At 40.8% G+C, this 27,974-nt stretch overlaps 1 protein-coding gene across 1 annotated transcript in view; it reads right to left on the bottom strand.

Moving 5' to 3' along the window:
• REV1 (REV1 DNA directed polymerase) overlaps positions 1 to 25,800 on the bottom strand; it is a 126,070-nt gene extending 100,270 nt beyond the window's left edge. The window contains exons 1-3 of the mRNA XM_063458810.1: positions 25,512 to 25,800; positions 12,452 to 12,518; positions 3,257 to 3,389 (exon numbers count right to left, since the gene is read on the bottom strand). Coding sequence (XP_063314880.1) covers positions 3,257 to 3,389; positions 12,452 to 12,508 — 190 coding nt within the window. The 5' untranslated portion in view covers positions 12,509 to 12,518; positions 25,512 to 25,800. The remainder of the gene's footprint in view (positions 1 to 3,256; positions 3,390 to 12,451; positions 12,519 to 25,511) is intronic.
• Between the last annotated feature and the right edge of the window lie 2,174 nt (positions 25,801 to 27,974).

Genomic DNA, 27,974 nt, shown 5'->3' with positions numbered 1-27,974 from the left:
TACTGACGATGAGTTAGCCTATTAGGGTCAGATTTAGGGACAGACTTGCACTTTGCATTAACACCTAGCTAGCGGCCACGGGGTTTCTGTGCCTTTGGGCTAACACGTCTTCTGGTATTAACAAATAAAGTTTTATCTCTTAGAATCTAACATTTCATAGGGGGGACTGATGTAGAATTATTAAAAATCTTTATTGAACTTGTATTGAATTATTGTACTAACTCCATTTTAACCCTCACATTGAGACAAACCCTCCATTTTGTCCTCATTACCTGACTTCTCCATTTGGAGACTACATTACATGACAGAATTTCCCAGCACATTTAATACAATGAACAGAGACCGTATTCTCTATAAGGACATGACTAACTCAGAAACTGCTGAATTTCCCCTAACTCGCAACATAGTATAATTTGAAGGCCATGAGAACACTGTACTAATGAAATGTTCTATTCATAAGAGACCTTGCACCTGACCACAAGACCTGACATCACTGACTGTGTAAAATGACGCTCAAGCCCCCCTTTCCACCGAGTAAACCTCATGCTAGGGAAGATGGCGCTTGAGCCCTCTGTCCCCACCCGTGTCCAGAACAATACCACCTATCGGTGGGTGGACACTTAGCTAACCACTTAGTTTTTGAGCCAATTAATTATATTGATAGGTGGACACTAACCCAGACACTTAACAATTAATCCAATTAATGATGTTTATTTACTGATATCTTGATAATCAATGATGACGCAAAATGCCTCTTAAAAGGGCCTGCGAGCCCGCTCTTGCTTCACTTGCCAATAAATTTCCTCGAAGTTATTTTAACCTGAACTCCGTGTGTCAGTCTGAATTACTTCAGCGTATATACGCAATTCAATTTTCTTTAATTTGGACAGGAACAGATAGACATTTAAACATCTTTGTTTACTGCAAAAAAGTACCATAACAATAGTGTCCCATACTTCCCCACAGCAAGGGTGAGGAAAGCCTACTGCTGGAGTTGCAGTATGACAGTGAGCAAGTCACTCCTCTGAATTAGACACTGCTAATATGAACGACAGTTCTAACTGAAAGTCTATACATTTGCTAGCAATGGCGAGATGGAATTTAATGCTCTTTAAAATTAGATTAACTTGTGTGTACCATAACAGGTACACTGTAACTCTCACAAGAGATAAAGACAGTTCTTCCATGCAAATATTCATACGACAGCAGGGTCACTGTAACATTTTTGTTCTTCTACTGGGGTACAATACAGCAAATCTTGCTCGGCACCTGCATGCTAGATGCCAAACACCAGATAATGAAACCACTATACTTGCTTGTGCAATATTTGTAAAAATATTTTAATGTGATCTTCCTTTGTTCATTTTAACTACATTGGATCTGGCCTTGACCCAAAAGTGGAGTCTGCTGCACAAAGGGTAGTAGTCACTGTGAGATATAAACAAGGACACAGTCAAAAAGAATCACACAGAATGCTTTGCTGTGATTGTTTCTTAGCAACGTTGTTTGCTTCATGTAATGCATGTAAACTGGGGAAGAATCAAATCTCCAGCACATACATTAGTGAATGAACAATACTATTTCCTATTTAGGCCATGCACATAAAATTGGGCACTAGTCTGGTTCCTTCATTCATGGTTTAAGTTAAATAGATTACTAACAAGGCTATGAATTTTATGCCTGGGTAAATATAATGTGCACATCTTCCAGAAAAGACAAAATTAATACAATTCCTACTTAGACCATGCAAATAAAATTGTGTACCAGTCTGGTTCCTTAATTCATGGTTTAAGTTGAATATATTTTGATATTCATTAATAACAAAGCTAGGAACCTCATGAATGTGCAAATATAATGTGTACATGTTATATTTTCCAGGTATAGCAAAATTTACTTCACTGCAGGCATTGGAGGACTGATAATGGTGCACATAACATAGTCTACTGAGCCACTTGTGTTTATAGCATCTTTTTCTGCAGTAACTGACCAACAAACCAACTCCTTCTGCTGACCATGTATTCGATCAGGGAAGAGACTGTCTAGAAGTGTATACATAGCTAATATGCTTGTTGTTTATATTCTTAACAGCCTCATTAGGAGTATTCTTGTTTATTGTTAGCACTGTGGCCACAACTAACCAGCTTCTTTCACCAATGATGAATTTGCCAACTGGCAGATAACATCACACAGGTTGCTGGAGGTACAGTTGCAAAGAAAAGAAACAGAAGATTACACATTTTAGATAGATAGATATACAAGGTTTTACATTAGAACAAAATTAGTGCTACACATCAGTAATACGTTATACACAAGATTTGAGTGCTACTAGAACACAATTCACCTTCTTCAACCTCACTAAAATTACCCCCATCTATGTACAACAGTCATTAGTACTTAATAATCGGAGTACAATAGGGCAGTGTGAGCTGTAAGCATAAGAGTCAGTGCCACTTCCACATGCATATACCTGAATACGAGCAAATAAAAGCATTATTAAAAGAGAGATATAGATAATGAGGAAAGAGATAGTGGGGTACATACTGACATCCACTAGGGATGCTTCCATGAAATAGAAGGGTAAAACTCTGCTATTTCAATCAGACGGTTTCCGAGAGAACATCGGACAGGAGCAGCATGGCGTTTTACCGCGCATGCACAATTACCGACCAATGCTTTCCTATGGGATTGGCTGAGATGATGCCAAAGAGGAGCTTCACAGAGGAGCCAGGCACTACGAGTAAGAAATTAGTAAAATCACTTTTTTTTTTTAACCCCGGCAGTGCTGGTTTGGTCGTTGACTATGGTGATTATGGCGCTATGGCATTAGGAATACATATCTGTATTCCTAACACTATAGTGTTCCTTTAAGCTACAACTTCTAGTCAGTTTTTGCTTAGACTTCAGCAATTCAATTTAAACCGGGTGTACGAGAGCTCTGATCAAAGGACAAAAACTCAACTAGCTTGCCCTTCGGTCAGATCCATTTAGCTCACAAACAAGTTTTAGCTAACTTCTGCAATTACATTTGCATATGAAACTGATCCCACCCACAAAGAGAGTCCAAGAGCTTAAAAAGCAGGCGAATATGCATTATTTCTTTAAAGGTTTATCTGTATAATACTTTACAAAAACATGGAATCATTCTTACTCCATAGTGTAATATTCCAATAGCAATATATGAAGGTGAACAAAGAGGTGAGGATAAAATCAATTTGAAAAAAGTCACATGTTTAAAATATGAAATGTCAAAACATACCTGTATATCCATTTACATAAATAGCAACCCCATTAAATATTGTAGATGATGTTCCCTCTTTTTCCTGTAGCAGTGGTGCATCAGAGCGAAACTGTTCATCTAGTTTCTGTACTTTGGCTGGCATATATCCTCCCTAAGGAAAAATAAAATAAAAATCAACAACAAAAAAGTGTAAAGTAATGCATTACTATCACAAATCATGTTATCAGCTTTTGAGATAGTCTACTGCATATCATTTCAGAACGGAAGCCGGTGGGGTGCTGAAACGTTGGGGGGGAGGTTTCATGCTCTGTACTGTTTGGCTTTTGCAACAGATGGTGATCTCTATATGTTAATTATATTAGCTTTGATGCGTTGTACCTGCTCATATATTTCTGTTACTGTGTATTTATTTTTATTGGTTTATAACAAAGTGCTATATTTTAGATTATTATTATTGGAGTGTGCGTCCATAATTATTTTTGACATAAATATGTACCTACACAAAATAAAGGCAAAACTCCCAGTGAAGCGGTCAGCTATACAAAAGTTAAACAGATACAAATTCAGTGATGGAAACATGGTAGCACACTTTCAAGTGAATACCGTATCTAAGCATGTGTTAAAAGACTATTCTTCCACTTCCAATCATTTCCCTGTGTATTATAACCTTTCAAGAAGGCTTGTAAAAAAGTAAATCAGAAAAAAGGGGCAGATAAGATAATAAGTTTCTAATTGTAAGCAAACTATCCTAACAAGTACTGACCGTATCACAAAGCCAGGAAGTACTGACCCCATCACAAATATGACCTAAATCTATTCTATGTGGTATTTGCCTGACCACTAAACTAAGTGGAAGAAGTATAATTATTCATAGTGAGATAATCAAGCTTGATGATCTCAGCCAAGCCAACACTTCCCCATAGGAAAGCAATGGGAGGATATTGCGCAATGCATCTCTATGGGGAACATTCAGCGCCTCCATTATAGTATCCCTTTAATCCCCTTAAGGATGGTGGGCATTCTACGTCCTCTGTACTTAACCAGTCGACAGCAATCCCACGCCGGCGATCACGGTGTGGGGGCTCACCTGGCAGCCCAGGAAGTCCCACTCCTTCCTTCCGGCCCCCCAGGGCCATGTGATCGCGAGGTCCTTGCAATGCCAGCAGGGGTGTGCCTGTAATGACAGGTACTCCCCCTGCTGCCTGTAAATAGTAGAATAAATGTTAAAGTTACAGTTTAAAATAAAATATATACTTTGATTAAATATATATTTATTATATATATAATCCAAGTATATATATACACTAAGTTTATTTTAATATTAATATATATATATATATATATATATATATTAATATCAAAATACACATAGAATGATATTAAATATAATTATCTATATATATTTAATACCATATAAAATATGTAAATACGTAAAAAAATAAAAAATGAAAAAATATACGTGTAAATTCGTTCTAACTGTATTATAAAATTAATATATATATTGATATCAAAATACATGTAGAACGAAATAATATATATCTATATACATGTATATATATATATATATATATATATATTCACCTATATAAATAAAAATAATTGTAAATAATTATATACACGGCACACGCAGGCCAAAACCGGCCCCGCTGAATCTCTGCACCCCGTAACCCAAACTCGCCACCAGGAGCAAACAGGGACAAACACCTCCATGGATACTCAGCTGGAAAGCCCAATAAGCCTGGACAACTCAGCCGACATGACCCCCTACCACCAGGCATGAGTTTAAAATACTGCTAACGGACTTTCATAAAATCCTGGCAGCAGAACTTGCCTCCTTTAACCCCTTAAGGACACATGACATGTGTGACACGTCATGATTCCCTTTTATTCCAGAAGTTTGGTCCTTAAGGGGTTAAAAAAGACATCAAGGCAATCACAGAAAGAGTGCAGGTGTCGGAAAGAGACATTGTGAACCTACAGGAACATCAGTCCAAGCTTCAGGAATAATTACAACAAGTGTGGACTCAGCAAACAGCTATGACTGCACAGCTGACAGCACTGGAGGAAAGGCAAAGACGTACCAATATAAAAATAAGGGGCATCCCTGCAGAAACCTCGCAAGAGGAACTACCACACTACTCCAGACGTCTGCTGGCCACAATTCTACCTCCAGCCACAGCAAAGAAACTGGCCACAGTAGAGATATACCGTCTACTCGCTACAAGAGCCCTACCAAACACGGACGTAATACTCAAATGTCCAACACTTCAGGACAAAATACAGATCATGTCGGCCCTTAAAGGTAAAACACCACTGGGGCTCAAGGGGACCTCACGAAAGCCACACTCACCTGGCGCAAAACTTTCCACCCACTTACCAGCGACCTGAGATCAACGGGCATCACTTAAAGATGGGGAACTAACGGCTCCCTGGTGGTACACCAGAACGGAACCCAGCATACAGTCACCTCGATGGAGGACGCACAAAAGTTACTGGAGGCCATGGGACTGGCAACTCTGACTATTGCAAATCCACCCCAAAGATCCCCCCCCCCCCCCCCCGCAACTCTTATGGTCAGGAGTAAGCACACTTAAGGTAAAGGGTACACTCGCCACCACTATATTTCTTGACATAAGGCAGCCGGGGCTCTCTATAACCAATCAGTCTCCAATCTCCTCCTCAACACCCTAGCTTATGGGGGAATACCTTTAATGAAACAGTCTAAGCGACTCAGACAGAGACGCTCGGCACGCTAGACAGTCTAGTGAAAGCCTTCACCAACCCTTACATACCTACAAATCATTACGTCTTTAATGCCAAGCTTGACACACCCAACACGAACCCACACGTCAGACGCATAACTTTAGCTTGTACACAGCCTGCTTTAAAACCTATACAAAAAAGTGCTCTTTTAAGAATGTCAGCCAACTGATTGTGTATGCATGTATCCCATCTTACTGGCGACTATTGTTGCAGCATTGCAAGCATAATCCTGTTATTTCATGCACGCAAAAATAAAGAATACATTTTTTTTTTTTTTTTAAATGGCACTGACACAGACGATATAATTGTTGTGATACGTTTTACTGTTTTGAAACACTGATATTTGTGTTCAGCGAAGTCTCCCGAGTATAACAGTACCCTTCATGTACAGGTTTTATGGTGTTTTCAAAACTTACAGAGCCAAATATAAGGCTTGTATTTCAGTTTTTTCACATTGAAATTCGCCAGATTAGTCACGTTGCTTTTGAGACCGTATGGGAGCCCAGGAATGAAAATTACCCCCATGATGGCATACCATTTGCAATAGTAGACAACCCAAGGTATTGCAAATGGAGTATATCCAGTATTTTTAAGTAGCCACTTAGTCACAAACACTGGCCAAAATTGGCTTTCAAATTAGTTTTTTGCATTTTTCACACAAACAAATATTAACACTAGCTTTGGCCAGTGTATGTGACCAAGTGGCTACTAAAAAAGACTGGACATACCCCATTTGCAATACCTTGGGTTGTCAACTATTGCAAATGGTATGCCATCATGGGGGTAGTTCTCATTCCTGGGCTACAATACGGTCTCAAAGGCAATGTAACCAATCTGGCGAGTTTCAATGTGAAAAAACTGAAAAATGTAACATGCTATATTTGACCCTGTAACTTGCCAAAACATGGGGTACTGTTTTACACGTGAGACATCGCTGTATACAAATATGTGTATTTTATTGCAGTAAAAACAAACAGTATTATGACATTCACAGTTAAAATGTTACGTAGAACAAATTTCTTTTTTAAAAAAAAAATCTTATTTTCTCCCATTTTTTTATATTTTATTCATATTAAATTATGTTTCATACCTAAATAGTTGATGTTAAATGAAAGCCCTGTTTCCCCTGAATAAAATTTTATATAATAAGTGTGGGTGCACATAATATGAAAGAGGCGAATTACGCCTGGACATATAGCGCAAAATTAAGTTTTAGTTTACGTTTTGTTCACAACGTGTACATTTGGCTCAGTCCTGAAGGGGTTAACAACCTGGAACGTTTCTCACCGCAGTGTTCTAATTGTTCGTCTGGGTGGCCGTAATTCCTATGGACAACCACGAGGTGGCGGCCATCTTGTTTGCATGAATGCAGGAAGTGGTGTTTGGGTGTGAACCTCACGGAACCAAAATCGGATACAGAAACTCCCGAACACCGCGGAACTTCCATCATCGCCTGCGTTCGATTCTATTCAACTTAGAAGGGGACTGTTCGGTGAGATCATTCATCTAGATGAAAGAACACGCTCCAGGGTAAGACTACTGACTCTGTTATGTAGTTTGTACGTTTTCAAAACTACCGAACTAGACCGACCGCAAGCCCCGATTCTCTGGAACTGTTTTGGGCATGGGACCATGCCTGCAGTCGGTCAAATAAATGACTTCCATAGAATTCCTTAACCCCTGAACTGATCTGGGTGATTTTTTGATATGTTGGTCACCGAGATCAGGGCTACCAGGGGATGTTTGTGGGAATATCATGTGTTTTGGGGTACTTTTGGCACATTATAGAAATGTGTGTTTTGTCTGCCTGGAGATAATAGGGTTAATACAGTATCTGACTCAATTATCTCCCAGGCAGAGGGGAGGGATTGTGTGCTATGTGTGGGAGTGTCGTGCATTGGAATACTGTTCGTATTGGTCTGTGAATATTGTAACTCAGTTTCCCACAAGGTCCATGTGGGCGTACCCCTTGCATGGGGATTGTCATATAAGGCCAAGTGAGGCACCATTAAAATCAGTTCCTCTTCACCCTCAACATAGAGCCTCATCTCATGTGTGGAGGGGACAGCTACATTCACTCTGGGGATTGCTATACTCATTATCCTCCCCTGGGTTCTAATCACTAGCTCTTTTAAGAGCTGTTCCTGCTAAACTCTCTGGAGTAGGAGAGATTACCCCACTGGAAGCTGGATCCTGGTCTTGGGTCCAGGGTGGGTGGAGGACGGCGAGACCCCAACCAAGCCTGGGTGGTTTGTGGGGTCTATGGTGCTGATGGTGTCTAGTGCTTGGATTCCTCAGTGAGCACTAGGAGCATCGATTGGCGGAGGCACCCAGTTGGGGTGCTATGCGGTCCGTCACAATAATATTATGGCGAAAGATATCTGTATGGTTAGCCCTGCTAAATTCTATGCTTTAAGACGTTATAGTGGTAAATAAGGGAACCAGCTGCGGTTACAAAAGTATCAAACTTGGGGTGTTTTGACTCTTTTCATGCAACCACTTTACCACCAATCTATGCCAAATGTAAAAAAAAAATAATTGGTGATTTTTTTGACACATATAGTAATTTAAGAATACATGTACTGAGAACTTTAAAGGGACACTATAGTAACCCAGACCACTTCAGCTCAATTAAGTGGTCTGGGTGTCAAGTCCCTCTAGGGTTGTCCCTGCCTGATGTAAACACAGCAGTTTCTGAGAAACTGCTATGTTTACATCTGGGGTTAAGCCTGCCTCTAGTGGCTGCCTTCCAGACAGCCACTAGAGGCGCATCGGCAATGATTGAGGCATATAATGCCTCAATCACGCAGAGCGTCCATAGGAAAGCATTGAAAAATGCTTTCCTACGGACACTTTAAATGCGCGCGCGGCACTGCCGTGCATACGCATTCGGCGCTGCTGATGTCAGACAAGGATGCTGACGTCAGCGGGGGAGGAGAGGTAAGGGAGCCCGGCGGGGGAAAACGGTAAGTAGCTGAAGGGGTTTTAACCCCTTCAGCGGTGCGGGAGGAGGACCCCGAGAGTGGGGGCACCCTCAGGGTACTATATTGTCAGGAAAAGCGGTTTTCCTGACACTGTAGTGTCCCTTTAAGGGTTACTGCCAAAGAACATCTCCTGAGTACAGTGATACCACCCATGTATAGGTGTGTCGGGTTTTCTGGGGGCTAAAATACCTTATTTGGGGGGTGCGCGTCACAGTTTTCCAACTTGAAATTTTCACAGCTGGTCATCATGCACCCATGTCCTATTTGGGACATTTTGTATGCCTTTGTATAGTAGCCCAGGAATGAAAATTATCCACATGATGGCATACCATTTGTAAAAGTAGACAACCCACAGTATTCAAAATAGGGTATATCCAGTCTTTTTTAGTAGCCACTTAGTCACAAACCCTGGCCAAAGTTAGCATTTTTATTAGTTTTTTTGCATTTTTCACCGATAAACCGCCATTTCACAGATGATATTAACAGTATAATACATTTTACTTCTCTAAAACACTCACATTTGTGTAAAGTAATGTCTCCCAAGTATAACAATACTCCCCCATGTTTTGGTTTTATGGTGTTTTGGAAAGTTACAGCGTCAATATAGGGCTTGCCCAATTAAGTTTGCCAGATTGGTTTGTTGGGTCTGTGTTGCCTTTTGAGACCATATGGTAGCCCAGGAATGTGAAATAACCCCATCATGGCATACTATTTTCAAATGTAGACAAATGTAGACAACCAAATGTAGACAACCAAGGGTATTCAAAATGGGGTATGTCTTTTGTAGTAGCCACTTAGTCACAAACGCTGGCCAAAGTTAGCATTTTTATTTAAAAACATAGTTTTCCCCATTATATATATATATATATATATATATACACACATACATACATACATACAAAAAGGAGGGTTGTTTCTGGCACTCTTCCCATGTACACAAGCAAAATATACATCTAAATGAACCAAGGTACTTGTCCCAGCGCAATATGTATCAATCAAAAAATGAGAGCACTCACAGGATTTGATTAATCAATTCAAATGGTTTGTATTTACAATAGCATAAATTCCATCAACGTTTCGACCGTCTGGTGCCCACTGAACCACCAATGACTGACATGGAATAGCCCTATTTAAAGGACGTTGGGAATGAGGGAGATAGGCAGTTTGACACACGAAGGGTGTATTTATTTATATCACTGTATTATTTTTGTCCCTGAATAAGTCCACATATAGTGGAAGAAACGCGTTGGACCATATCTTTTATATATATTCAATTTTGGAATATTCTTTTTTAATATTCATTTGTACAAAATAAATAATTTTTTATGAAGCTGAATATTCAGATTCTCCAATTTCGTCACGCACCATATCTGCACCAGGAGGGACCTAAAGAAGGTGGTAGCCTCCCACTCTATACCAGGGGAGGCACCTTAAGGCGCAATCTTTTCCAACACAGTGTGAGTGCATTTGAAAAAAGCGCAGTTACATTGTATCCAACTGTATCACACTATGTTTTGTTTATGTTTTCCTCCTCAGATGTCTAGCTGATTCCCAAAATATCATTGTTTGTACGCTATTTAAGAAGAGTGGCTTATAGGGAATACTACATCTTGTGGGAGTTAAGTAGGGATCGACCGATTATCGGTTTTTCTTACCTTGCCAGCAGCTCCATATCTAAATCTCGCGAGACCCGCGGCCGCAGAGCGTTGCTACGGGTTACCATGGCAACGCTCGGCGCGGCACTAAGGGCCGCAAGATTTACACTGGGGAGCTGGAGGAGCTGCAGGCAAGGTAAGAAACTGCTTCCTGCCGGCCCCCCCCACAGTACTTAACAAGCCACCGGACCACCAGGGAATACTATATCCCCCGTCCCTGGTAAGAAGCATTGACGGGGGCCTAAAAAAAAATTAAAAAAAAACACCATTTGAAAAAATTAAAATAAAAAAATGCCCCCCCATTTTACACAAATTACATCACTACACAAACACACACACACACACACACACACTGCATTACATACACATACACACACTGCATTACATACACACACACACTACATTACATTACATACACACTACATTACATACACACACACTACACAAACACACAAAGTGCATTACATACACACACTACACAAACACACACACAATACACAAACACACATTCTGCATTCACTATACACACTACACAAACACACATTCTGCATTCACTATACACACTACACAAACACACATTCTGCATTCACTATACACACTATACAAACACACATTCTGCATTTAGTATACACACTACACATTCTGCATTCAGTATACACACACTACACAAACACACACTGCATTCACTATATATACACACTACACAAATAATCACTGCATTCACTATACACACTACACAAACACACTCTGCATTCACTATATATACACACTACACAAACACTCACTGAAATCACTATACACACTACACAAACACACACAGCTCCCCTGTCTAAACACACTTCATCCACTACATGTGGCATGTATATTTTGTGCATTTACCTTTAGGATTAGTTTATTTTTTCAAAATGGTAAATGTACAGAATATCGTCACGTTATCGGCTATCGGCCTGAAAGTTCACAGATTATCAGTATCGGTATCGGCTCTAAAAAAATCAATATCAGTCGATCCTTAGAGTTAAGTATTGTTTTCTGAGATATATATATATATATATATATATATATATATATATATATATATATTTTAAATATTTCTGTACCGGTGGTATAATATGATCGATCATATCACATCCTCCAGCGCAGCCGCCTGCGAGGGGGCTGTACAGGTTCTCATATAACAAATAGCTTACTCTGCCGTCCATTTACAAGGCTACTGCCTACAACCAGATAATCTTGGGAGTTATAGATAAAAACAACATCTGTAGGCCCAGAGTTTTAAATGCCCGATTTAAAGGGACATGCCAAACACCACAACAAACTACACTCATTCCATAGTCTCCCCGCAAATACAAGTGTCTTAAAACTCCAGAGATATCCAAGAAACATTGCAGTTGTAGGCTTTGAGACACGTTACTGGGGAAAAGATAGGCTCTTGTGTAAGCAGGGCATGTGCACAAACGCAAACCTGTATCTTTTCATTTTGATTAGATTTTTTGATGCTTTCCTACTGCATGTATAACATGTTGTGCAGTTTTAAACAGTAAATTGTTTGTACATAGCATTTTGCACATGTAACCTGCATGACTATTATTGTGTTAACATTTTCTATTCTGTTTTGTGTAAACCCCATTTTATTATGTAGTCTGCGTAAACCTCATCCCGGGATGTCCCTTAAATAAAATGTAAATTTAAAGAGTAGACAGGACCATAGCTTTGCAAATACAAATACAAATACAAATACAAATACAATTTAGCAGTGACCCCTGTAAAGAAACAAAAAGGGGATAATAAATAATGTTCAATTTGAGACATACCCAGGCACCCCAACCATCTCTGTCGCTGCTTCGACTCCTCCATCCTCTTCGTTGCATTGTGCAGGTTCTGGTATGAAAAGTAAAACACAATCAATGGTAAAATATTCACATTATTTATAATTCACCTAAAAGACACAAGAACCAACATTGCTGTCCAAAGATACTAAAACTTCAACAATTTGCATGTAAAATTTGAATGTAAAAAGAAAAAAGGAAAAATATCGAATATTATAGTATACATTTAGCATTGTGCCTTGAAATGGGTTCCTGGATTCTATATGAGATTGCTGAGAAGATCCTACAAGTTCTTGAGTATTGCTTCTGGTAAGCTACTCAATGGGACCAGGCCCAAATCGGCCATCGGCAAACCATGTAAATGTGAGGCGCGATGGCCATGGGTAAAGACTTGATAAGGGAGATCAAGGAATCACAAGCAGCCTCTAAATGGATACACAATCACAGGGAGCCTCTCTATATACACCTTCTCCCAGCCCTGTCCCCTCTTTTGCCCTTTGATATTCCACTTATCGGGACACCAGACACAAGTCATCAGCAAATGCAGAACAAGTGCGTGTGTCATTGGCGATGACACAGGCCCCTCTCTGACCATACCCCACCTTTATTGGGTTGCTCTGCCTTTGAATGCCTCAGACAAATTTTTGTCCTAGTCCGGCCCTGAATAGAACTCCAAAGATTGAAGATGGCACCCACCTGTTTTTCAAAACATTATGTCGTATCATTTTGCAAGACAGCATAGCATGCCTGCCTAGGGGGTTAATATTATGCAGATTCTACCCAGTTCCAAAAACCGAAAATACCATAGCAAATGCAACTACCATATTTACTGTGTGTGCTTTAAACCACACTCAGAACAGTCTTGGGTTACAGCGGTTATGTTTACTTAGAAGGCAGAATGTCATATGTTGCCTATTTGTTGTGGTGCATAAGGTAGTGCAGCTTATGTTGACTCTGCAGCATTTTCTTCCTGATGTGACATCACAACACTCAAGCAACACCCCGCCTGCACTGTCAACCTTACAGCTGCAGCAATCCCTTCCCCTCAACATGCCAGTTTCTAAAACACAACATGCCATAGGGGAAAAACTGGTGCTCATAGTAAAATAATTATCATCTAATGTTTTACAGTTCACCTGTGCACAATAATAATAATAATAATGTAACAGGTTCACCTTTCCTGTCCCAAACAATGTCTTGGAGAGAAATTATTAACAACAAGCGTGTGCTAGTACATTAAACTTCAATGTTTTGTGTGTAGTAAATTGTCCTATCCTGTTATAAAACAAGAATAAGTAACTACATTACAATATGTTCAGAAAAGGGCAGTAAGAATATTCACACAAAGTTTTAATATATTTATTAAAAAAATAAGCAAAAATTACAAACCTAAAGAGCAGGGTATTTATTAAAGGGACACTATAGTTAACAGAACAACTGTAGTTTAATGTTGTTTGTGGCAAACGTGCCTATGCCACGAGCTCCTCGAGGAGCCTGCTAGCTAGCCTCCTGCCCAAGGACTATGGGCTATATACAAAGACCCTGTTTGGGAGTTAAACCTCCCCAGCCGCCATTAGTAGCTTGCCCCTGGTTCGGCACTTTCCTTTCATGTGAATGGAACTGAAAACGGTCTCTTTGGTGGCCGTTCGTATAAACCAAACCCATGAATTGTCCTCAGAGGTACTTAGCCGCGATAGTTATGGAATTAAATTGGCCTTGGGGACTACGTGGGTTCCCAGTCACCTCAGTGGGACTTAGCTACGAATGTTATGGAACAGTTTTTGGCATGAGGTGACCGTGCGGATCCCGGACAACTTGGTTCGCAGTTCTGAACCACTTTTTTTTTTCATGCTTTTTGGAGGGAAGGTGCCTGAGACTAAGGGGAACAAATGCTACCTATGAGCCAGTTGGAGCACCCCGGATTGCGGCTGCAGGAGCTCCCGCAAGTTGACCAGCCAAAGCACCAAACGCCTTGGAACTGTTTTAGGCATAGGACCTCGTGTGCGGCCAGAACTTTAACACGGTGGCGTTACTCCTACACTGAATGGATCTGAGCGCTGTTTGGAGAACTTGGGCACTCAGATCAGGGCTATTTAAAGATGTATTATTTGTGGGGTTATTATACAGCAAATTTTTTCGATGTTTTGGGGTATTTTTATGTTTTATATTTTTAGGTTTGCCTCTCTGTTCCTTGAAAATACTGTATTTTTCGCTCCATAAGACGCACTTTTTTCCTCCTCAAAAGTAAGGGGAAATGTGCGTCTTATGGAGCGAATGTGTGTTCCCTGGAGCCGAAACGCCAAGCCCGAGTACAGGGGTGAAAAGCAGATCCCGGTCGGGAAATATATTGAGATCGTGCGGTATGGAGGAGGGAAGAATGCAGAGAGGAGGCTGCTGGGGTAACTGTGCTGGAAGAAGGAAGGGCCCTGCAAATCAACTTACCTGTTCCTGTGTTGTGTCTGTCCGGTGGCACGCTGTATTAAGGGTGAAGAACGATCCATGGTCGTCTAAACGGCATTCCCCCGCTCGTCGCCTAGCAACTGGTCTCGTCTACGAATGAAGAGGCGCACTATCACTCAAGTTTGTGAATGGGTGAAAAATTAATCATGGCACTCCGTGAAGGAGGAAATCGTTGTACAGTCATTCAAAAAATGTGGCATTAGCAATGCTTTGGATGGAACCCGAAGATGATATCTTATATGAAGATAGCGAAGAAAGTGATCTCAGTGATTGTGAGCAACTGAGCTTCACAAATTCTGAATGATGAGTTCTTGGGGTACACAGAAAACTAGAAGAGGACTCGAATCTTAAAGTCTCTCTTCATTTGTTAATGACAGTGATGATGGTTCTTAATGCCACTGTTGACTGCTGTTCAATTTACATGGTTGAAATATTATTCTGATATAGTTTATTAAATAGTTTAGTACACCATTTGATTCAGAATATTTTTTTTCTTGTTTTTCTCTTGTTTACGAAAAATACAGTAATTACCTTACCGTTCTTTAACGCAATTATCTCCCAGGCACAGAGATTTATGGGAGGGGCTTGCATTGTATTGTATGGAGACCCACTGCTGGGAGTTGTGTATATAAGCAGGCAACTTGGCCATAATAAACCAGTTCCTTTACACCCTTCACTCAGTCTGGGCAGATCAGCTATACTCTCGGAAGGAGAGCTTAAATGAACACTATAGTAGTTGTTCTGGTGTGTATAATAGTTCCTTTCAGACTTTTTTCATCTAAACACTGCATTTTCAGAGACAAAGGCAGTGTTTACATTGCCTCTAGGGACACCTCCAAGTGGCCACTCCTCAGATGGCCACTGGAGGTGATTACTTGCTCAGTGCTGCACAGTTGGCAGATCTGCCATTCAGCGTTCCCACGCTCTGCATGGAGACGCTGAATTTTACTCATTGAGATGCATTGATTCATGCATTTAGCCCCGACCCCATGCCGATTTTAGCCTTTCCCTATGGGAAAGCATTGAATTGGCTAAAAATCAGCCATTTTGATGAAGTCACAAAGGGGGCAAAGCCAGCACTTGCACACCCGCACGGTGCTGGAAATAAGGTGAGTTTTATTAACTTTTATAGGGGGCAAGCCACCTATATGGTGGGTTTAGCACTGTAGGGTCAGGAATACATGTTTGTGTTCCTGATCCTATAGTGTTCCTTTAATCAGTCAAAGCTGTACCCAGGACCCTGTTCCAGGGCAGCAAGCGACTGCTAGGGGCTGAAGCACTCCTGTGTCCCAGAGGAGAGCTAAGAAGCGAGCTTAACAGAGGTACTTTGTCGAGGTGCCAGGCGGTCTGTCACATAGTTGTTCTGGTGAGAGTAGTCAGTCCCTAAATTTTTCTCCTCTTTGAGGTCTGCGGTGATTAAATATGTTTGGCGGGGGGAACGATTCCGCCTACACCATGATTTGCTTTGTCTGCCCAGACATAAAGGGGCCTGGCTTTACTGACTTGAAAAAAATATCATCAGGCCACTGTCTTGCACAATTATTGAATTGGCATCTGCTATCCCCACAAAAATATTGGGTAACATTGGAGTAGTATGGGAGTTCCCGTGTACTCAGCTGTGTGGCTGGGTGGATCGGAGGTTATGGAGCACAGAGATAAGATGGCGCTAGTCACGCAAACGCTCCGCACGTGGCGCGAACTACCTCAGGTTTCACCTAGCCCTCTCTTGCAGGTGTCTAATAATATCAAACTTAGTGGCGGATAACCACCATCGACCTGGCTGTTTCTAGGGTAAGGCGAATATATCCCTATTCATAGAGCGTTTGGGACGGTCAGTTTCTTGCACTGGATGTGTTACTGGAGGGTAGACAGCGAACTACCTTGATCACTCTACGGTATATTCAACAACAGAACTAACGCAGAGAGATAGGCTGCATCGAAACCTCACGTGTTTTGAGGAGCTTTGCTCGCGGAGCTCGGTGATTGAGAAGGCTGTTTCGCTGCTTTATCAACATCCCCTGGTTGGAAATAGCCCCGTGAACAATAAGTTCCAAAGAAAGTGGGACGAACTAATAGGTAAATCCTTTACGTGTAAATGTAAATAGGAGTTCAAAATGCTAAACTAATAAGAAAACAAAACCTGCATCGTCAGGTAAGAAAATATTTTGGCTTCTTATAAGGCAATTCTGATTTTCAGGCACCTAGACAAGAGCTGACTGACCTTGGATTCACTAAACTACCGGTAACTGCAAATGTTTAGATACATTATTAGAACAAGTATGTGAAAGTGTTTGGCTTACATAGAACAGAAATTTGCAGAAAACGAACACAAGTATAGCTCAAATTAACCATGTTGTACACAAATGCCCAAAACAATATGTTTTTATATACAACAGTTACTGTTTACTATTTATTTGTGATCTGAGTTTTAAGGTAGGACATTGGCAAGTGCAGTACAGCACTGATTATTTTGAATGATCAAATAATATGGTTGTTTTACTTTTCACTCCACTAAAAGTCTCCCATACAAAAAAAAAAAGCAAGCTTTGGTTTCATATTACACAAAATAAATCAAGGTCTTTTTTTTACTTTTTTCACACCTTCAATTGTTACCATTGCACATCCCAATTGCAAGGGGGATAAGGGTCTAGATTGGTTTGATAGGAAACCCTGAGCTTCCACTAAAGAGAGATTGGTAGAGCTTGATTGCAGAACATCATCCACCTCATGTTTTGACAGAAGTTATTACACACTGAAAAAGTGAAACCTCCACCCACTCTGCACGGCACTCTTCATACTAACAGTGGTAAAGCATAACATTTACATTTGATAAAGCAATACAATTATGCCCGGCTTCCTATAGGGAAAACATTGGATTGGCTGAAATCGGCAAGGAGGCAAGATGGAAGCAGGGCCAAATGCCGGTTTGGCCAATCAGCACTACTTCATAGAGATGCATTGAATCAATGCATTTCTATGAGGAAAATTCTGCATTCTGAACGGCAATGCTGAACACTGTGCAGCACTGCCCCAGGAAGTACCTCCAGTGGGGAGGTGTCCCGCAATGTAAACACTGTATTTTCTCTGAAAAGGTAGTGTTTGAAAATGCCTGAAGGTAATGATTATACTCACCAGAACAACTACATCAAGCTGTGGTTGTTCTGATGACTATAGCGTCCCTTTAACTTATATTAACCCCCCCCCCCCCCCCCCCAAAAATAATAATGAGCTTGTTACTATTTTATTTTATAGCTGTACTGAAAGACATTCCAATGTGGTCTGTTGCCAGCCATTTAAGCATGGAAGAAGATGATCCAGAACAGGTCTTCCTAGCAGTTTGTTCTCTGCTGTATGGGCCTAGCAAACTAGGGGTAGCCCCATAGAATTAGTCTTGGTGTCACCCTAAGAATTTAGAGGCCTATACAATACACAGGAAACATTAGAAAGTGTTACACATTTTCTGCTAGGCTGAAGATATTACTGGCCTTTACAAGGTTGAACAACCCAAGCAGAATGTCATGTTTAGTATGAATTCCATACAAGATGACTAATGCATCCAGCTCCTAGATGGGTACTCATTTTATTCCAGCTGGCAGGTTACAAGAAGACCTTCTATATTGCTGGATAAAAACAAACACTGCAAATAACCCTAGGGATTATTTCCTGACATTTGCAGAAACACATGGCTGTACTACCATTGCAAATTCTCTTCCAAACAGCAAAAGAAGTCCTAATGGATAAGTAAAACCATGACTACAGTGTAGTATAAAATATCTTGAGAATAGTTAATTCCAATAAGGAAGTAATTGTTAGAGAGAAAAAAAAAACAAATTGTAAAAGAAAATTGCAGGAACAGTGCAGAGGGTATTTTACTGGGGGGGAGGGGGTCAGTGTGTGAATGTAGGAATGTATTTGTGTAGGTCACTTTGTACATGAATGGTGTGTATTGGTACCCACTTTCTCTCACCATGTTACCAACCCCATTTATTCACATGTCAACTACCCTTCCCTTGTCAAAAGCCCTCTCCTTTCCCTATGTCAATATCCCGCTCCCTCCCAGTCCCATGTCACTTTCTACACCCTCCGGGCCTGATGCCACTTCCCCTTTATGCATTCCCCGTAAATAAAAGAGAACACGTATGATTTTTTTTGCAAAGAAGACATATACACAGCAGGGGTTAAAATAATAAGCTTTAAAAGTTACTCAAGTTACTAACCACTGCAAGTCTGTAAGGTCAACAACATACCCACTACATGTGAATTTCTACTTGTTAAAACTAAATTTTCACTCTCCACAGGCTGTATATATATTTCAGATGTCATCTTTACAAGGAATAAATCAACAGATGGTCAATGTTTTAAATTATTCTAACTTGTGATACATTGCCGCGGTGTTGCAAGCATGTAAGCTCATTGAGCAGGGCCCTCAACCCCTCTGTTCCTGTGTGTCCAACTTGTCTGGTTACAACTACATGTCTGTTCGTCCACCCATTGTAAAGCGCTGCGGAACTTGACGGCGCTCTATAAATATCATAATAATAATAATAATAATAATAATAATAATATAAAGAGGGACATCAGGACAATTTGAGTTAAGTCTCTTATAAATACATAACACTGTGCTACAGTATCCCTGCAAGTGTTACTAAGCAGTGTTGTGTCTAGTGGAAGGCACCATGTGATGTATGCAGATGGAAAGGGAGGTCTGATGTGGGCAGACCTACACTGTACATAACTCAGACAAGACACACGAAGCAGACAGATTTCCAAGAAGATATAGTGCAAAATAATTAAATAATAAGAAACTAGTTGGGTATAATTCAGATTCCAAAAAATCTAAAAATCCAAAAAGATAAATAGTTAATAGTTAAACGTAATGATAAAAATAGTGAATTGAAAGAACAAACTTGAAAAAATAAGTAACAAAGGAAAATAATGTATTATGATATCAACAGTCTCCTAAGAAAAAAGATAACCGTAGTGTGCACCATAAAATCTGGATATGGGCATGCATGTACTATGTTTTTTTGTTTTTTTTTATATATTAATCAATTTTACACAGGAATTTTATAGGTTTATTATATTAATTAATTATGAATAGATAGCAGCTACATTATATGACAAACAACGTTTTCTTGTCTATGACATTAACCCAAGTAAACCTATCCACACTGTTAGGAAAACTGCAAGCTTCAGGCTAGCCTGATCTCAGAAACACAGAGAGACAGCTACACTATCAGTGTACCCGTGGATCGCATGCAGATGTACTGCACACACAGAGAGCCAGAATGCTGATCATACGCCTGCAGTAGTCACATTGCCTGTTCACCATTATTATTATTATTAATATTACGGTAACACAGTCCTGCAATGGCAGGAGCGGGAGGATCCACAAAGGTGATGGAAGGCTGGAAGCTCTTAAGACCCATCGGTAACCTAACTCTTGTCCTGATAGCCACATTGATCCTGCAATGGGTCATTCCAGGCCACCTACTGCAGCACAGTTAGCAAGATGCACTAGACTAGATACTTCAACAGGACAAGCAACCAATATAAACATTTACATACCAATACATATGCCCTACCAGAGCTGCAACAGACTGCCACACACAATTATAATTACACTACCAGGGCCACCAACAGTTACACACACAATACATAAATGCAGACAGAGCCACTAACATTTACACACAATACAAAAAATACAGCCAGAACTGCCAACAGTTACATACAATTCATAAACACACCCAGAGCTGTAGCAGACACACACAACGTCTACAAACAGAGTGGTAACAATAACAATACATTTAGAGCTGTAATATTCACACACAATGATAGAGACACAGAGCCAGAGCTGTAAAAGTTGCACACAAGCAGATACACAGTCAGAGACCTAACAGTTCCACACAATATATGCACATAGCTTGAACAGTAACAGTTAAATACACATACAGCCTGGGCTGGTATAATCAAACACATAATACACTGCCAGAACAGTCAGTTTCACACACAGTAACCACACAGTAACAGAGTTGTCAGTCTAACACACAAAATGCAGAACAGTCACATAATACCCATTGTACAGCGCTTTGGAATTTGTTGGTGCTTTATAAATATAAATAATAATAATACTAATACACAAATCACCCCAGGGCGTCCACAGTCACACACTGGGTACACTCACACCTTTCCAGAGCTGTCTCAGTCATTTAAAATATAAAATGCATTGCCAGAGCTGTCAGAGTTACTCACAATACAACACACAGACTGCAAGAGCTGTCACAGTCATACAAAATACAACACACACACTGCCAGAACTGTCAGTCACTCACAATATCACACACAGACTGCCAGAGCTGTCAGTCACTCACAATATCACACACAGACTGCCAGAGCTGTCACAGTCATTCACAATATGACACACACTGCCAGAGCTGTCAATCACACACAACACACACTGCCACAGCTGTCACAGTCACACACAGTACAACACAAAAACATACACTGCCACAGCTGTCACAGTCACACACAGTAAAACACGAAAACACACACTGCCAGAGCTGCCACAGTCACAACAGTCATGCACAGTACAACACACACTCACTGCTAGAGCTGTCACAGTCACACGCAATACAACACACATTGATAGAGCTGTCACATGCAATACAATACACACACACACACTGCCAGAGGGGTTACAGTCACACACAATACAACACACTGACAGAGCTGTCACAGTCACACACAATACAACACACACTGACAGAGCTGTCACAGTCACACACAATACAACATACACACAATGTCGGAGCTATCACACACAATACAACACACACTGCCAGAGCTGTCACAGTCACATGTAATACAATACACACACACACTGCCATTGCCGTCACAGTCGCAAACAATACAACATACACACACTGCCATAACTGTCACAGTCACACACTGCCAGAGCTGTCACAGTCACAGTCTCACACACACACACACACACACACACACACAATACTACGCATACTGCTAGCGCTTTCAAAGTCACATGCAATACAACACTCTCCTATATCAACAGTCTCCTAAGAAAAAAGATAACCGTAGTGTGCACCATAAAATCTGGATATGGGCATGCATGTACTATGTTTTTTGTTTTTTTTTATATATTAATCAATTTTACAGGTTTATTATATTAATTAATTAATTATGAATAGATAGCAGCTACATTATATGACAAACAACGTTTTCTTGTCTATGACATTAACCCAAGTAAACCTATCCACACTGTTAGGAAAACTGCAAGCTTCAGGCTAGCCTGATCTCAGAAACACAGAGAGACAGCTACACTATCAGTGTACCCGTGGATCGCATGCAGATGTACTGCACACACAGAGAGCCAGAATGCTGATCATACGCCTGCAGTAGTCACATTGCCTGTTCACCATTATTATTATTATTAATAATATTACGGTAACACAGTCCTGCAATGGCAGGAGCGGGAGGATCCACAAAGGTGATGGAAGGCTGGAAGCTCTTAAGACCCATCGGTAACCTAACTCTTGTCCTGATAGCCACATTGATCCTGCAATGGGTCATTCCAGGCCACCTACTGCAGCACAGTTAGCAAGATGCACTAGACTAGATACTTCAACAGGACAAGCAACCAATATAAACATTTACATACCAATACATATGCCCTACCAGAGCTGCAACAGACTGCCACACACAATTATAATTACACTACCAGGGCCACCAACAGTTACACACACAATACATAAATGCAGACAGAGCCACTAACATTTACACACAATACAAAAAATACAGCCAGAACTGCCAACAGTTACATACAATTCATAAACACACCCAGAGCTGTAGCAGACACACACAACGTCTACAAACAGAGTGGTAACAATAACAATACATTTAGAGCTGTAATATTCACACACAATGATAGAGACACAGAGCCAGAGCTGTAAAAGTTGCACACAAGCAGATACACAGTCAGAGACCTAACAGTTCCACACAATATATGCACATAGCTTGAACAGTAACAGTTAAATACACATACAGCCTGGGCTGGTATAATCAAACACATAATACACTGCCAGAACAGTCAGTTTCACACACAGTAACCACACAGTAACAGAGTTGTCAGTCTAACACACAAAATGCAGAACAGTCACATAATACCCATTGTACAGCGCTTTGGAATTTGTTGGTGCTTTATAAATAATAATAATAATAATAATACTAATACACAAATCACCCCAGGGCGTCCACAGTCACACACTGGGTACACTCACACCTTTCCAGAGCCGTCTCAGTCATTTAAAATATAAAATGCATTGCCAGAGCTGTCAGAGTTACTCACAATACAACACACAGACTGCCAGAGCTGTCACAGTCATACAAAATACAACACACACACTGCCAGAACTGTCAGTCACTCACAATATCACATACAGGCTGCCAGAGCTGTCACAGTCATTCACAATATGACACACACTGCCAGAGCTGTCAATCACACACAACACACACTGCTACAGCTGTCACAGTCACACAGTACAACACAAAAACATACACTGCCACAGCTGTCACAGTCACAACAGTCATGCACAGTACAACACACACTCACTGCTAGAGCTGTCACAGTCACACGCAATACAACACACATTGATAGAGCTGTCACATGCAATACAATACACACACACACACTGCCAGAGGGGTTACAGTCACACACAATACAACACACTGACAGAGCTGTCACAGTTACATACAATACAACACACTGACAGAGCTGTCACAGTCACACACAATACAACACACACTGACAGAGCTGTCACAGTCACACACAATACAACATACACACAATGTCAGAGCTATCACACACAATACAACACACACTCCCAGAGCTGTCACAGTCACATGCAATACAATACACACACACACTGCCATTGCTGTCACAGTCGCAAACAATACAACATACACACACTGCCATAACTGTCACAGTCACACACTGCCAGAGCTGTCACAGTCACATGCAATACAATACACACACTGCCATTGCTGTCACAGTCGCAAACAATACAACATACACACACTGCCATAACTGTCACAGTCACACACTGCCAGAGCTGTCACAGTCACATGCAATACAATATACACACTGCCATTGCTGTCACAGTCTCACACACACACACACACACACAATACTACACATACTGCTAGCGCTTTCAAAGTCACATGCAATACAACACACACACACTGCCAGTGCTCTCAGTCACACACACTGCCATAGTTGTCAGTCACACACAATACAACACACAATACCAGAGCTGCCAGTCACTCACAATACAACACACAGACTGCCAGAGCTGTCACAGTCATACAAAATACAACACACACACTGCCAGAATGGCCAGTCACTCACAATATCACATACAGACTTCCAGAGCTGTCACAGTCATTCACAATATGACACACACTGCCAGAGCTGTCAATCACACACAACACACACTGCCACAGCTGTCACAGTCACAACAGTCATGCACAGTACAACACACACTCACTGCCAGAACTGGCACAGTCACACACAATACAGCACGCACACACAACACACACTGCCAGAGCTGTCACAGTCACAACAGTCATGCACAGTACAACACACACTCACTGCCAGAACTGGCACAGTCACACGCAATACAACACACACTGCCAGAGCTGTAACAGTCACATGCAATATAATACACACACACTGCCAAAGCTGTCAGTCACACACAATACAACATACACACACTGTCCGGAGCTGTCAGTCACACACAATACAACACACACTGCCAGAGCTGTCACAGTCACACACACAATCAAACACACACACACTACCAGAGCTGTCACAGTCACACACACAATCCCAGTCTCACACACACTGCCAGAGCGGTCAGTCACACACACAATCCCAGTCTCACACACACAATACACGGTCAGTCACACACACAACACACGCTGTCAGAACGGTCAGCCACACACAATGCCAGAGCTGTCACAGTCAAACAATACAATACACACACACTGCCAGAGCTGTCACAGTCACACACAATACAACACACACACTGCCAGAGCTGTCACAGTCACACACACTGCCAGAGCTGTCACAGTCACACACAATGCCATAGCTGTCACAGTCCCACACACAATCCAACACACACACACTGCCAGAGCTGTCAGTCACACACACAATAAAACACAAACACACACTGCCAGAACTGTCCCAGTCTCACACACAATTCACGGTCAGTCACACGCTGTCAGAACTGTCAGCCACGCACAATGCCAGAGCAGTCACAGTCAAACAATACAATACACACATACACATTGCCAGAGCTGTCACATACAATACAACACTGCCACACGCGCATCTGACGCTACCACAGTTCTAACAATCACACACAAGGCGTAATCATTGTACACTTATTGCTACACTAGAAACACTAAGTAAATAGCCGTGTACACACTGCATGCAGCGCTAAGGTACTAGGTAGATGCATGATGTTGGTGCAATATGAAGACACAGAGTGCCCATTCCATTGACCCTCACCTTTCTCCCAATCTAACACCACCATTCCCAGTGTGTCAGCCCCTCTTCCTCCTCCTCTCTGGCTGTCACTGGCTGTCTCTCGCCTGATTCGCTCCCCGAGCCGTCTCTGCAACGTGACCGTGGCACTGCAGCCCGCACTCTATGTACACAATTCATTAACCGGCACGATGTGCTCAGTGCCTGGCGGTCTCTGTTTCCCTGCAGTGCTCTTTGGCGTCTCTTCCTCCAGGTCTCCCCCTTTCCCCTGTGGTCTCTCTCCCGCCTTCTGTCTGCTCCCTCCTTCCCCTCTCCTGCGCTCTCTGTTTGCCTGCCTGCTTTTTTTTTCTTTTTCATAATGCTTTATTGAACAGTTACAATATGAACAAGGACAACTACTGAATTATTTTGTTTGTTTTTTTTGTTTTGTTTTTTTCTCCACACTGCGTATTTTTTATGTCTTGTCTTATTAAATCAGAATTTTCTGTGTTCAATTTTTTACGTTAGTGTGTATATTTAATAATTGGATAAATTGAATTCATATATTAGTAACCTTGCAAAAATACTTTTAAAAATTGGGCCTCAATTTAATGTTTTTGGATAAGCTTTTCAAATTACTTAATATTTTTTGTGTAATTGTTTTAAAATTTATTATTTTTAAAAAAATATGAAATATATATATGTGTCTCTATGTGTGCCTGTATGTATATCTGTGTGCCTGCATGTGGATATGTGTGTCTGTATATGTATCTGCGTGTTTACATATGTCTGTATGTTGCCTGTATGTGTCTGTTTATCTGCATGTGTCTGTATCTGTTGGTCTGTGTATCTACGAGTCTGTATGGGAATCTGTGTGCGTATGTATGTATGTATGTATGTGTATTTGTATGTGAATATGTGCATGTATTGTATCTGTGTGTCTGTGTGTTTATATGTGTGTCTGTTTATCTGCATGCGTCTGTATGCGTGTTTGTGTATCTGTTGGTCTGTGTATCTGTATGTATATCTGTATGTGTATGTGTACATCTGTGTGTCTGTATATTTATATATCTGTGTCTATATGTGTATCTTTGTATCTGCATGTGTGTTTGTATATTTATCACTATGTATCTGTGTACCTATTTGTGTGTCAGTGTATCTACATGTATGTCTGTGTATCTGCATGTGTCTGTGTATCTATTTGTCTGTACGTGTATATCTATGTGTCTGCATGTGTATCATTGTGTGCCCCTGTGTATCTGTGTGTGTCAGTGTTTGTATCTGTATGAGAGTCATTCTGTGTATCTGAGTGTGTTTTTTGTGGGGCGGTTGGGTCATTAGTGTAAAGGGTGTGATTGCATGCCAGGCAGTGGGGGAGGAGGCAGGGTACAAGTGGCCCAAGCAAAATGCTTGCCCAGGGTCCAATCAATATTAAAGACAGCACTGAAAAACTGAGTTTACTGCTCCATCATGGATCTCACATCTCCATTTGTTCTCTTCCCATCTCTCTTTAGGTGTTCCTTCTGCCAATCTCTTTTCCTTTTTTTCTTCTTCTTTTTTTAGTACCTTTCTAACTGACTCATGCGGCACGTGTCTCTGTTCTACAATTTCTGTATCTTTTCTGCTATTTCTCTGTCAGTCTCTTTCCCTTCTGTCATTTTCATTCTAAAAAGTATTTGTGTGTGTGTGTGTCTTCAATTACAGAAAAAGCCAGCATGTTCCTTCTCAATCCATGGTGTTAGCGGGATCATGGGATCAAACACAAAGTCACCAGAAAATTATTTATTGGCTAGAAAGAAAATCAGCGATCATCTGGGAGAATAGAAAAGTAATTCTGAGTGAAGGACACTCCGTCACACACGTATTCTTAATTAACAAAAATGTAGCATTGATTAATATTACTTATATATTTTTATAATATACTTACCTGCTCTTATGAAGTATTCTCTAAGAAACAGCAACTTATCTTTGAAGGAACATTCTGAGCACCAATGTAAGTTAAGTGCATTTGATTGGTCTTAATAGGTTTTTGGCTGGTTCTCATGCTGTGATTTTCTCTTTATTCAAAACTCTTTAGTTTTGCTTTAAAAAAAGAAAGAAAGAACATTTTTTTAGCTTTCTGAGGATAATTTCACAATACGTATGAGAAACCAATGTGAGCTGAATTAAGTAGATATCTAATAAGAGGACAGTGATTGTCTTTAGATTGGAATGATGTCAGCTGCTCAACTCAAAGTGTTCTCTTACTGGCTGAGCTGAGTACATACACAGTATATGTCTAATAAGAAGGTTGCATTGTGAAAAGAGTAATAATACCTAAGGTGTAGTGATGTCGCGAACATAACATTTTCGGTTCGCGAACGGCGAACGCGAATTTCCGCAAACGTTCGCTAACCGGCGAACCGGGCGAACCGCCATAGACTTCAATGGGCAGGCGAATTTTAAAACCCACAGGGACTCTTTCTGGCCACAATAGTGATGGAAAAGTTGTTTCCAGGGGACTAACAC

The sequence above is a fragment of the Pelobates fuscus genome, chromosome 1 (genome assembly GCF_036172605.1).
Source record: "Pelobates fuscus isolate aPelFus1 chromosome 1, aPelFus1.pri, whole genome shotgun sequence".
NCBI classification, from domain to species: Eukaryota; Metazoa; Chordata; class Amphibia; order Anura; family Pelobatidae; genus Pelobates; species Pelobates fuscus.
Note: the sequence above shows the minus strand (reverse complement) of the source record. Positions and strands in the feature narration are given on the sequence as shown.